The sequence below is a fragment of the Penaeus japonicus genome, unplaced genomic scaffold (assembly GCF_977035675.1).
Source record: "Penaeus japonicus unplaced genomic scaffold, GWHDUDI00000001_assembly GWHDUDI00000042, whole genome shotgun sequence".
Lineage (NCBI taxonomy): Eukaryota > Metazoa > Arthropoda > Malacostraca > Decapoda > Penaeidae > Penaeus > Penaeus japonicus.
Window position 1 is genome coordinate 16,316,481 of NW_028234444.1, and position 12,500 is coordinate 16,328,980.

General features: G+C 40.9%; 1 protein-coding gene across 1 annotated transcript in view; it reads right to left on the reverse strand.

Annotated features, from left to right (window-relative positions):
- Positions 1 to 12: 12 nt before the first annotated feature.
- Positions 13 to 12,500, reverse strand: part of mib2 (E3 ubiquitin-protein ligase mind bomb 2) — a gene marked incomplete at its 5' end in the record, with an annotated part of 20,939 nt that continues 8,451 nt past the window's right edge. Inside the window, 13 exon segments of the mRNA XM_086535020.1 lie at positions 13 to 3,831; positions 4,133 to 4,289; positions 5,131 to 5,404; positions 5,728 to 5,906; positions 6,345 to 6,494; positions 6,991 to 7,183; positions 7,857 to 8,011; positions 8,410 to 8,566; positions 9,033 to 9,181; positions 9,551 to 9,684; positions 10,144 to 10,309; positions 10,993 to 11,208; positions 11,860 to 11,996. Coding sequence (XP_086391146.1) covers positions 3,602 to 3,831; positions 4,133 to 4,289; positions 5,131 to 5,404; positions 5,728 to 5,906; positions 6,345 to 6,494; positions 6,991 to 7,183; positions 7,857 to 8,011; positions 8,410 to 8,566; positions 9,033 to 9,181; positions 9,551 to 9,684; positions 10,144 to 10,309; positions 10,993 to 11,208; positions 11,860 to 11,996 — 2,297 coding nt within the window.

Consider the following 12,500-nt stretch of genomic DNA (forward strand, 5'->3'; position numbering starts at 1 on the left):
AATGATAATGTCTCAGCTTATTAGACGTGTTCTTATTTCGTAGTATCATATAAAATTTCCTTTTTTTTTTTTTTGTTCTTTTTAGGTTATTGTACTCTGAAATGTTTGTTAAAAATTCTGGCTTCACCATATGTATCTCGTTATCATACAGCTTTTATCATCAAATTACATATGAAAAGCACAGATAATATTCCCTGAACAAAATATCAAACTCTGCACCAGGAAAACTTATTGATAGATCAATTTAAAGTTCAATCTCTATTTACAGCATTCATGAAAGTCAAATCTGAAAATGCACTCCTATAGTCTTACTGATATGGCCTGTATTACCTAACATCTAAAAGGTAAAGGAATCTTTTGCAATAACAGTTCCACGTTACCTATAAACACTGTATCACAATATGCCTCATCTGACTCAAAAATTTCCTCACAGAATAATGGTTATCACACCCAGTCATTAACACATTTCCCACCCTATACAGTGCAAAGACTCCATGCGGCCAAGCACCGTATCATCCCAAGCATTCTTTTGATCAAGGGAACGCCTTTATGGGTGTCATTTCCAAGAACACCGCAACGTCAAGGTGAAACCAATCGACAAAGTGTGCTGGAAAGTGGACACGGAGGAGAAGTTCTGCTTTCGATTTTCCAGTTCTGGTGAATTCTTATGGAAGAGAGAAGAATAGACGAAGCGCAGGGCGGTCGACCTTGTGCATTAAAATAAAAGATCTAATTCAAGCACCGGAAAAGGACGGCCAGAAGCAGTCGGCAAGAAATATTCCTAATGTACTGTTTTTCCTCAACGATTATCTCTCACTAATGTATATAATCATTGACTATGTGCTACTCTATCAAGTACGCCGTTCTAAGAAGTGAGCAAAGTGTGAGCCAGCAACATAATGGCTTTTCTTTTCTTTTCTTTGAGCTTGAAATTACGTGGGGAAGGTATCTAATGAGCTTCAGAAAATAGATGGATATACTAACACACTCACTGTCTAAATTATCTCAAGTCTGTAAGTGGCATTGAAGCAAACACTTTTAATGACAATACAAGCACAATAACACTTAGAAACGATGGAAAAAAAAAAAATTATACTACATTTATGAATTTAATTCAAGCAAACACTCCTCTTCCTTAAAATTCAAACTAATGCATAAAAAAGCACCAAACATATTCATTTGTGCATGTAAATAATCTTTTTTAGAAAGTCCTATTCATATCTATCCTCAGGTATGTACAGACCTCTCACATAAATATCATGTCACTTAAATTCTCCAGGAAATGAAAGTGTACCAATAATCTTTTTTTTTCTCCCTCTCAGTCTTTCTAAGCTTCATCTCTCTAAAAAAATAAAAAAAATAAAAAATATATAAAAATAAAAATATGGTGTGTAAGGCTTGAAAATTTACAGTTTGAGTTTCATTCAATTTGCTGGCTAAGAAAATGTTATAGATAAATTTGAGATCCTCCTTGATCTCGTGACACCAAGAAGATATATTCTCAAGAATTTACATATCAGACAGAAATAAGATTACAGATGCCTTCTTTATAATACAAAACTATTCCAGAACAGCTTGCATCTTTGATCAAGTGATACACCTTCTTACCGAAAAACATACATATCAACATATCGATATTAGTGTGTGAGTGAAACGGGCAATACAAAGAGAAAGACGGAGAGAGAAAGAGACCAAGAAAATATCATCAGACACACTACAGCGTAAAACAAAAAAAGAAACAACGTCCAACATACTATTTATCATATAGTGATGACACTGCTCGACTATCTAAACACTGACAAACCATATTCGCAACAACAGAATACAAAGACAAATGAGCCGGCAACTCACGTACAAGCCAGGGAAAATATTCCAGCTCCTTCTCCCTTCTATCTATCACAACGGAAAGAGTCTGTTTTAGTCTCAACTTTGAAGTCAGTTTATTCACAACATCACTGTCTCAAGAGAGATTCCTGTCATACTATGCATAGCTATCAGAAACTTTTACAGAGTGTTCATTCATACAGCTGTGGCTCATTCAGTAACAGTATCACCCGTGGCTACCTGAAATTGCTTCTTTAACTTTCTCTCTTGGTATCAGGTTCTGCTCAGGTAAAACCTTTTTTTGGTCCATGCTTATTCTCTTGAAGATGAGTGTTCTATTTTGCAATTAACTGTACTACCTTACAAAAGAAAGGTAAGAGAGAAAGAACAGAAATGCAAATGTTCTGTTGAACTTTTTTTCATTAATCAGTTTCCTTCATTTAAGGTTGAATGAAAATGAACAATTTTATCTTCTCTTCTAACGTTTTCTTATATTTGAAGGTGATTCTTCCATTGTTATTCATAAAAAACATGTATAATCTCCACAAACACACACACAAACACATAAATGAATAACCTCTAAGACAACACAGAACCCTTTCCGTTATGAGATATACCAAACAAAGAAATAATTTCAATTTGCACCTTTATTCCAAACATGAGGGTGGGTTGGGGCAAATGCAGGAATATTTCTGCTTTAAACACCTACGTACTCTCCATCAGTTTTGTATGAGATTCCTTATCTACACAATATCAGCACCAAGTAGCACTGGATGACAGCATGATAACAACAGGTAACAGGCTGACTGTTTAATGGCTAGATATCTTACAGGATAAACTATCCATCCTCCTTAGAGTCTTGGCTTATATGGGCTTGCCATGCTTGCTTCATTTGCAATTCCTCAATCTACGAAAGGGCGTGCAAGATTCAAGAGTTTTGGAAAAAAGAAAAAAAAAAGGATGGAAGGGATAACGAAGAAATACACGAGGGAAGACTTATAAAACACAGGACAAGCATAAGAAAAAGAAGTGATGAAAAACGAGAGGATACACCATGATATAAAATCAAACTGAGGCATTGCAGGTTGAGATGTATAATCCCCAGCACAATTCCTGATGCCATAATCTCAAAAGAAAAGATCTAGCTGGGAGCACTGTCATCATTCCTGAGCAGAAATGATTTAAAAGGAAAGAATGATAATGAAGTGACTAAAAAAAAAAGTAAAGTCATATAATGTGAATGAGAATGGGGGTGAAAATAATAGAAATCTACAATATATACAAGGTAGTAATGTACTACACAGGTCTAAATAATAAAGTGCAGTTAACACCAATACTTTTCTGCAAGCAGACATCACTTTGCATCAAAAGTACAAATCTTCATCACTAAGCAACCATTCCTTTATTGCAATGACAATATACCATTTTAACATTCCCTGTACATGTCCTTATGTACCTATCAAATGAAGTACTTTTGCCAACTTTTTTTTGTGTGTGTAAATAATTAGTGATCTCATTTGTTACACAGGAGAGCTTATATATAAAATAAAAAAGACACTGAAAAGGCTTCCACAAAAAGGTCCTAACCTAGACCTTGTATAAAAAAAAAAAAAGTATAACCTATGCCCTGATATCTGAATATCCTCTTCCTTCCATATTGTTGTCCTGTAGAACAAAAATCACTTTAAAAAAGAGGCCTATAATCAGCATCACATCGGCCTTGATAAATATTAAAAAGAATGAAAGAAAATAAGAATCCTACTGAAGTCCCTTATCATCAATACAGATTAATTTTTTTCGAAATGGGCTTCCTGCACATGTGGCACGTCTTAAGCGTCTGGGCGCAGATGACACATGCCCCGTGGCCGCAGAGGAAAGCTACACTGCGACGGCGTTCCAGGCAGATGCTGCAGCAATGGGCCTCCTCAATCTCTGCAATCTTGGTCTCCAGGTAACGCAGTCTCTCGGCCGACGGTTGCCTGGCCTTGCTGGAGACTGTCCGGCCATCTGGAGGGGGGGAGGGGGAGTTAAGATTTTCGTTATCATTTCTTCTCAAAGAGGGGGGGAAGGGGGAGAAGGATTTTTTTTCTTATTATTGACAGTCAAAACTTTCTTCATGCCACCATTTCTTATGTCTGGTCATGGGGTAATTAAACACATGTTGCCTTTTAAAGATGGTGCTTTTGTGTCTTTAATAAATAGTCATTGAAAATTAAGACTGCAAAGGGATCAAGTTTTAACAAATTAAAGATGTCTTATAACTACCATTATCATAATCATCATAGTAAAAAAAATAAAAACAACTAACCTTTCGTGACCTTAGTCAACACAACAGCATGACACTGGAAGCACTTCTTGACACGTGTAGAGCAGTCCTCGCAGGTGACACAGTGCCCACACGGCTGGAACCATACATTGGCTGGGCACTCAAGGCAGATGGAGCACTCGTCCTTGTTCTCTACAGTCTGCCAGGATTTTGTTAGCATTAGGGATGGATAATAGGAAAGTGCCTTCAGATTTTCTGTTTAAGGAGAGCAATAGAGTTTATGAGAAGAGAGAGAGAAGGAGAGAGAGAAAAGAGGAGAGAGAAAGAGAGAGAGAGAGAGAGAGAGAGAGAGAGAGAGAGAGAGAGAGAGAGAGAGAGAGAGAGAGAGAGAGAGAGAGAGAGAGAGAGAGAGAGAGAGAGAGAGAGAGAGAGGAGAGGGGACACAGAGAACACGGAGAGAGGAGAGAGAGAGGAGAGAGAGAGGAGAGAGAGAGGAGAGAGAGAGGAGAGAGAGAGGAGAGAGAGAGGAGAGAGAGAGGAGAGAGAGAGGGGAGGGGGAGGATGGGAGAGGGAGAGGGAGAGGGAGAGGGAGAGGGAGAGGGAGAGGGAGAGGGGGAGAGGGAAAGGGGGAGGGTTAAAGGGAGAGGGAGAAAGAGATAAGGGAGAAAGAGGGAGGGGGAGGGTTAAAGGGAGAGGGAGAAAGAGATAAGGGAGAAAGAGGGAGGGAGAGGAAGAGAGGAAGAGAGGGGAAGAGTGAAAAGAAATATACTAAGAGAAAGCAAGAAAGTAGGGAGGGAGAGGGAGAGGGAAGGAAGGAAGGAAGGAAGGAAGGAAGGAAGGAAGGAAGGAAGAAAGGAAGGAGAGAGAGAGAGAGAAGAAAGCAAGAAAGCAAGAAAAAAAGAAAGAAAGACAGAAAGAGAGGGAGGAGGAGGGAGGGAGAGGAAGAGAGAGGAAGAGAGAGGAAGAGAGGGGAAGAGAGAGAGAGAGAGAGCGAAAAGAAATAGACTGAGAGAAAGCAAGAAAGAGAGAGAGAACTTTACCTTCTCAATGTCGCAATTATTCATGGGCTCAGAAGTGCCGGGCACCATGCCAATATCTCCCTGGCCTTTAGCAGGGCTCACAGGCTGGGACACCGACTGGGGCTTGTTGTTCCCTCCGGTAAACGAGCCTCCCGAGGGGGACTCTGATGAGGATGAGGAGGACGAAGGACCATCGAGGATGCCACCACCGACACTGCTGCCATGGCGGATGCTCTCAGCCGCCAAGTCGAGGGCCTTCAGGTCCATGTCCACACGGGCCATTGTGTCTGCACTGCTGCATGAGGGGACATAGTAATGGAAGAACATAAGAACGATGTAAGAACAATTATAATCAAGCATGGTCTTACTGCAAGCATTGTTGTTATATTAGTGTAATAATTGTGTGCATGCACACATGTAAATCAATAAAAACATACATATATCCATGAAAAGAAAGTGAATGAATAAATAAAATGAAACAGAATAAATATACAAAAAAAACATATACATACATCTATATCTATTTATACATTAACAAATGTTCCTTCCCATAGCATTACAGAATCCCCTCCCCTCCCCACACACACCTCCCTAATCCCCTCCACCTGCAGTCCTTACCCAGCCTGCGTCGAGTAGCTCTGCAGCAGGTCGATGGTGTTGGTGTCATTGATGAGGTCAAGGGGTGTCTTCGTACGGTTGTTGGCCACGGTGATGCTGCAGCCCTTCTGCACCAGGTAGCAGGCAACGGCCAGGGACACCTTGTTCTCGAAACCTCGCTGGGAAATGTTGTTGAGGATCTAGCGGTAAGAGTGGAAAGGTGAGAGAATGTTGCAAGAAGAGAGAGAGAGAAATGAAAGATCTAGTAACACTATTTTCACAAAAGAGAAAACAGAACACAAACCAAAATAACAACCATTAAACACTGGCAAAGAATCAATCCTATTAATCCTAGATTTTACCTTGAATAACACAAACATACAACCAATTAATAAACTTAATTGGTCCACTTAACTAGACCTTTAAATAAAGGATAAAATCAATGCTATCAATCACAGTTTTAACAGTAATTCATGGAACCGCATAACCAATAAAAAAAGAGAGAAAGAGATGAGAAGAGGGAGAAGAGGGAGAATAGGGAGGGACAGGGACAGGGAGAGGGAGGGGAGGGAGAGAAAGGGAGAAATAAACAAGAAATGTCTACTAAGCCAGACCTAAAGAAACCAATGCCTTCGTACCTGCGTAATGGTGGGCGCATGGGAAGGATGGGCGTGTGTCGTGGTGGAGTTCTTCAAGAGTGCCAAGTGGAGTGCTGTGTCCCCATCCTCATCACATGCCCTTACGTCTGCGTTACTGTCCACAAGGAGCTCCACCACACCGCAGTGGCCCTGGTAAGTTTGGAAGGATTGGTTTAATCTTGAAGGAGCTTCTGTTGTATGAAATTATCTTGAAAAAGTGCTTAACCCTATGACACGCGACACGCCAGTGTGATGTTCCCGATGCAATATTGCATAGGCCCGCCGTTGGGGGTTTCCACTTATTGCCGGGCCCATCGGGATTGGGTTAAAATGTTAAATAACTCTTGCTCATGATGTCCTCACACATTACACTCTTTCAAGTTCCTAACGAAGTGTTCCAGGTAAGAAAGTAATATTCCTAATAATGTGTTAAACCTTATAATTTCTTAGAATCATAAAAAAAAAAAAAAAAAAAAAAAAAAAAAAAAAAATAATAATAATAATAATAATAATAATAATAATAATAATTAGTTCACTAATGTGCATCATCAACTGATGCATATAAAGAAACCCTGAATGAAGGAGAGACCAACAAAGTGATAACTGAGATGAGGACAGGAAACAGACGACCATAGACCATACATACCTGTGAAACGGCAAGAAGGAGGGGCGTCTGCTTCTTGTTGTTGGTGATGTCAACGGAAGCCTGGCCGAGGGTGATCAGCGTCTCCGCAACCTGCCGGTGTCCATTTAAGGCAGCTAGATGGAGTGCCGCAAAGCCATCGTCCTTGCGCACATCCACGAACTGCCTCGAGCGAAGGACCAGCTTCTCTGCCGCACTGATAGTGGGAGAAGTGGGTCGGTGGGTAAGGTGGTGGGTAATCACTCCATTAATAAATACACAAAGATAGACCCAGTAATGTATAAAAATGTGAAATAATATTGAGTATTATTCATCAGATTTGATTGACTTTCATTTACTTTATTCAGGAATCATTATCCTTATCGTGTAATACAGCATTTGTTAAAAGCCAGTGGTTGGTGTGTCTCAGATTGTCATAAAAATAATAAAAACAGATGTATAAATAAGTCATGTTATCAAAATAAAAGAAAAAAACATATAAAGTAATCAATAAACAGATGGCTAGAATAACTAGTCATCTGTTCATTTGTTTATTAACTTTATATGTATTTATAGAATAAATAGTGTACAAGAGAAATTCAATTTGATCATTTAGGTAATACATAAAACTAAATTTTGTTATAACAAGAAACATTGGAAAAACAATAAAACCACCAACTATAACTTGCCTAAACCAGTCAAATCTAAATTCCACAAAATAAAAACATCGTAACATGAAACTGTACGTAAAAAAAAGGATGTCCCAAAATAATACAGATATAATTCAAACACCTTCCTTCGCCAATAATAACAATAATAATAAAAAATGAAACAGAAAAGCATCCCGCTCTCCCCCCACCTTTTCAAAATAACTTTCCCCTTAAACTTACAAGTTATTCCCCTTGAGTGCAGCGTGGTGGAGGACATTGAATCCTCTCTTGTTGCGCAGGTTGAGGTCAAGGTGCGGTGAGTTTCCGAGCAGCTCCAGGATCTCGATGCTCTCCTTACCAATTGCATCGTGTAGTGCCGTGTCGCCATAGGAGTCCTGGTAACAAAAAGAATAACAATAAATAACTCGGAGGCAACTGACATTAGCAATGATGGATGTTTCCCTGGGCCAATGCCTTTGTCATGGTCATTGTGTTGAGACAACTGTAGTTAAGGAGTAAAGGACCATGGTGATGCTATAATGCTTTTAATCTTTGGACACTTGCCATTGTAAAACATCCTCCAGATGAAGGACATGGTAATCATTCCAATGATATTTCATAAAGAGTGTATGGAGAATGCGAAAACAATGCGACTCGGGATGCAACAATGCGAAGACGACGACGACAAAGAGCGAAAATGACTAGGGAAACAGTCATAGATAACAAAGTATTACCACACAATACAAAACTTAATACCAGTAACCACATCAATGAAAATAAACTACTCCCTCACCTGCACGTTGACATCACAGCTGTACTTGAGCAGCACCTTGACACATGCCGCATGCTGCTTGTTGACTGCAACGTGGAGGGCCGAGCACCTGCCCTCGTTGACTACATTGATGGAGGCTCCCTTGCGCAGAAGCAACTCCATGATCTCCGGCTGGTTGCTGTGAAGGGGAGCGGAGGGTGTATCTATTCTATTTATCTAGTTATTTAATCTTAGATGTTTTAATTTCATTTTGTATTTCATATTTATCTGTTTTATTTTCCATCCCATTGGTAATTTTGGCATTGTTACTTGTTTCTCTTAATCATTATTCATCACTCTGTCCCTGATACAAAGATGGAAAAGGAGGAAGGAAGGCAGGAGGAGCGTGGATGAGATGTTGAAGGAGAGATAAGGGAAGAGGAGAGGACATGGAGGGGAGGAGATTTAAGGATGGAAGGAAAGGAGGGGAAGAGGGAAGACAGGAAAGGGAGATGAAGGAGGGAAAAAAAGGAAGGGGATGAAGGAGGGAAGAAAAGAAGAGGGGAATGAAGGGGGCAAGGAATGAAACAGAGAAAAAGGGAGGGAAGAGAAGAAAACTACATTCCCAATCAGCGTTACAACATCAAGAGCCGTAGTCCCTTTACCCAAAGGCCGAGTAGTGCAGTGCCACGTCGCCGTCATCATCAGCGATCTCAAGAGAAGCTTTGTGGTCTAGCAGAAGGCGTACAATATCCATGTGGCCCTGATGACAAGCCACCTGCAGACAGGTCTTCCCAGAACTCCGTCCATCCACCTGCGATCAGGATGTAATCGGTATTGAAGGAATCACTGACAAAGTGTATAATCATTTATTCTTACTATAATTTTTAAGGAAACCTAAAAGATGATGGCATGTTTATATATAGTCTACATAATTATTCATGAAATGATCGTGGATTGCACATCGATAATCTAATTTCATATCAAGGAGCTAATTCTATTTATATCACATGAGGAACATCATGTAAGAAGTTTCCAAGTAAAATGTGAACACACACACACAAGTAAGAAAAACAATGACATTCTCACTCAAAGAAATCCTTGACATCAACTGAATCAAAGCAAAAGTCAACCTACTCAAGGTGTGTAAAAGCATGTCCCTTGGATGTCCTGATGTACCCACCTTGTCGGGATGCTTTGCCAGGAGATGAGAGACGGCCTGCGTGTGACCTTGTGCAGCCTCCCTCACCAGCTGGTCAACCACAGAACTGTCCTGCTCTGTATCCAACAGCTGGTGCAGTATTGACGCGAGTGGACCTTTGCAAGTGGAGTTGAAAGAGAAGAAAAAAAAAAAATTGTTAAGGTGAAAATGTACATGCTAGTTTATCTGCAGGTACAATAAAAGAAGTTAAATGGGAAATACTACTTTAACATATGAAATCAATACTGAGAACATAAATATTAAAGGCTTTTTCAATAATAAAGAGGTAATAGTTAATCCCATGAATCTTAGATTGATAACCAAATAACCAAAAAAGAAGATATGTAGATATTGCCCACAGTTAATAAAATCATGTCTGTACTACTCTTTTGATCTATGAACTACCTTGCAAATCGACAAAGCCAAAGATAAACAATAAACAAATAAATAAATGACACACACCAAATAAACCCCAAAATAAACACGACGCCAAATCGATCCTAAACCCAATCGAGGAATCATATCAATTTCGAATAAAACTCGGCCGCATTCCAGACCCATAGAGGGACACTCACCAGCATGTTCCTGCCTCTCGTTGGCTCTCATCGTGTTGTTGTACTCGGCAGTGCGGGGGGCGAGGGACACACACAAGGGGTTGAAGGTCCACGTCTTGCCTTCGATGTTGACCCTCAAGTCGCCATCAGGGTATACTCTGGCCACCACGCCTGTCTTGCCAAGGGCCTGACGAGGGAAGGGAAGTGTGAAAGGGAGTGTGTGTGTGGGGGGGGGGGGGGGAAGTGTGAGAGGGAGAGTGTGGGCGGGGAGGGAAGTGTGAGAGGGAGTGTGTGTGTGTGTGTGGGGGGGGGGGGTATGAGAGGGAGAGTGTAGGGGAAATGTGGTGATTTATCATTATCGTTATCATTATTACATCATTATTACTATAACTATTATGGTTATTCTTATTATGTGAGAGGGAGATGGGAAGTGGGAGAGTGAAAATGTGGGTGAATATGTTTTATCATGACTACTGCCCTTATCATCATTATTATTACTACTATCATCATTCCCGTTACTATAGCCCTTATTATTATTATTATCAATATTTACTATTACTATTACTATAATCATTCTCCTTGCTATATCATTACTACAGCCCTTCTCATCATGACTAATTTATTACAATCATTCTCATTATTACATCATTATCACAGTAGTAATATCATCATTATAAATATTACTACTATCATTATCATTAATACACCATCACTACAACCCTTACTACCATCATCAATACCACTACTATCATCATCATTAATAGAGCTATTATCGCTTATCCTTATCGCTCTCACCACCACCACCATCATCCTCACCACCATTCCCCTCATCACCATCACCACCCCTAAAGCTTAGCCTCAGAGACTCACGCTTTTCATGTACTCGATCCACTCCCCGTGACCCTTCTGGTACTCCTTGACCTTGTTGACGTCGCTGATGACCACCACCACGTCGCCGGGGGTGTAGGTGGTGACCCTGGCCAGCGCCCGCGGGTGGATGGTCCAGCGCGTGGCGTAGCCTTCGTACTGCACGCGCACGTCGCCCTTGCACGTGATGCGGTGCACGATGCCGATCTTGTCGAGGCACTGCGGGGGGGGAGGGATTTGGAAAAAAAAATTATTATTTCATTATATATTTACCTGACTTTTTAAAATAAAAATCAATATTTCATTATATATTTACCTGACTTTTTAAAATAAAAATCAATATTTCATTATATATTCACCTGACTTTTTAAAATAGAAGTCAATATTCCATTATATATATACCTAACTGGTGGGAAAAAACATAATGTTAAACTGTTTCAGTGTTTCAATAAAGGGTAAGTTAAATATTTCCGATTATTCTTTTGATATTTTACTTTACTCGTTTCCGATTGTTTTAAAAACAACACAAGAACAGAAGAAGAAGAAAAAAACAACAACAGAATAATAGATAGAAATAATAATAGAAGAAGAAAAAAGAAAACGAAGAACAATAAAAATAAGAAATATAAACAGAAAGAAAAAAAGAAAATAATAATAACAAGAAAAAAGGAGAAAAAAACACACACACACACACACACACACACACACACACACACACACACACACACACACACACACACACACACACACAAAAGAACAAAAACAAAGAAAAAAGAAGAAAAAAAAAAAAAACGAAAACAAACACACACAAGAACAAAAACAAAGAAAACAAACAAACAAACAAACAAACACACACACACACACCCTTACCTCCGCCATCCTATGATTCCAGCCGCCGTGGCCCTCCTGCAGGACCCTCAGCTCCTCCAGACTCACGACCACACGCACTCGCTCGCCCACCGACAGCGGCGCCGAAGGCAGCTCCGGCTCGCCCGTGCTGCTCGGGTCTGGTGGAGCAGAAAGGTGGATGAGAGAGGTGGTTGGGGAGGGTGGATGAGAGAGGTGGGTGGGAAGGGTGGGTGGGGAGGGTGGATGGGGAGGGTGGATGAGAAAGGTGGATGGGGAGGGTGGATGAGAGAGGTGGATGAGAGAGGTGGTTGGGGAGGGTGGATGAGAGAGGTGGTTGGGGAGGGTGGATGGGAAGGGTGGTTGGGGAGGGTGGATGGGGAAGGTGGGTGGGGAGGGTGGATGGGGAAGGTGGGTGGGAAGGGTGGATGAGGAAGGTGGGTGGGGAGGGTGGATGAGAGAGGTGGATGAGAGAGGTGGTTGGGGAAGGTGGTTGGGGAGGGTGGATGAGAGAGGTGGTTGGGGAGGGTGGATGAGAGAGGTGGTTGGGGAGGGTGGTTGGGGAGGGTGGTTGGGGAAGGGGGATGAGAAAGGTGGTTGGGGAGGGTGGTTGGGGAAGGTGGATGAGAAAGGTGGTTGGGGAGGATGGATGGGGAAAGTGGATG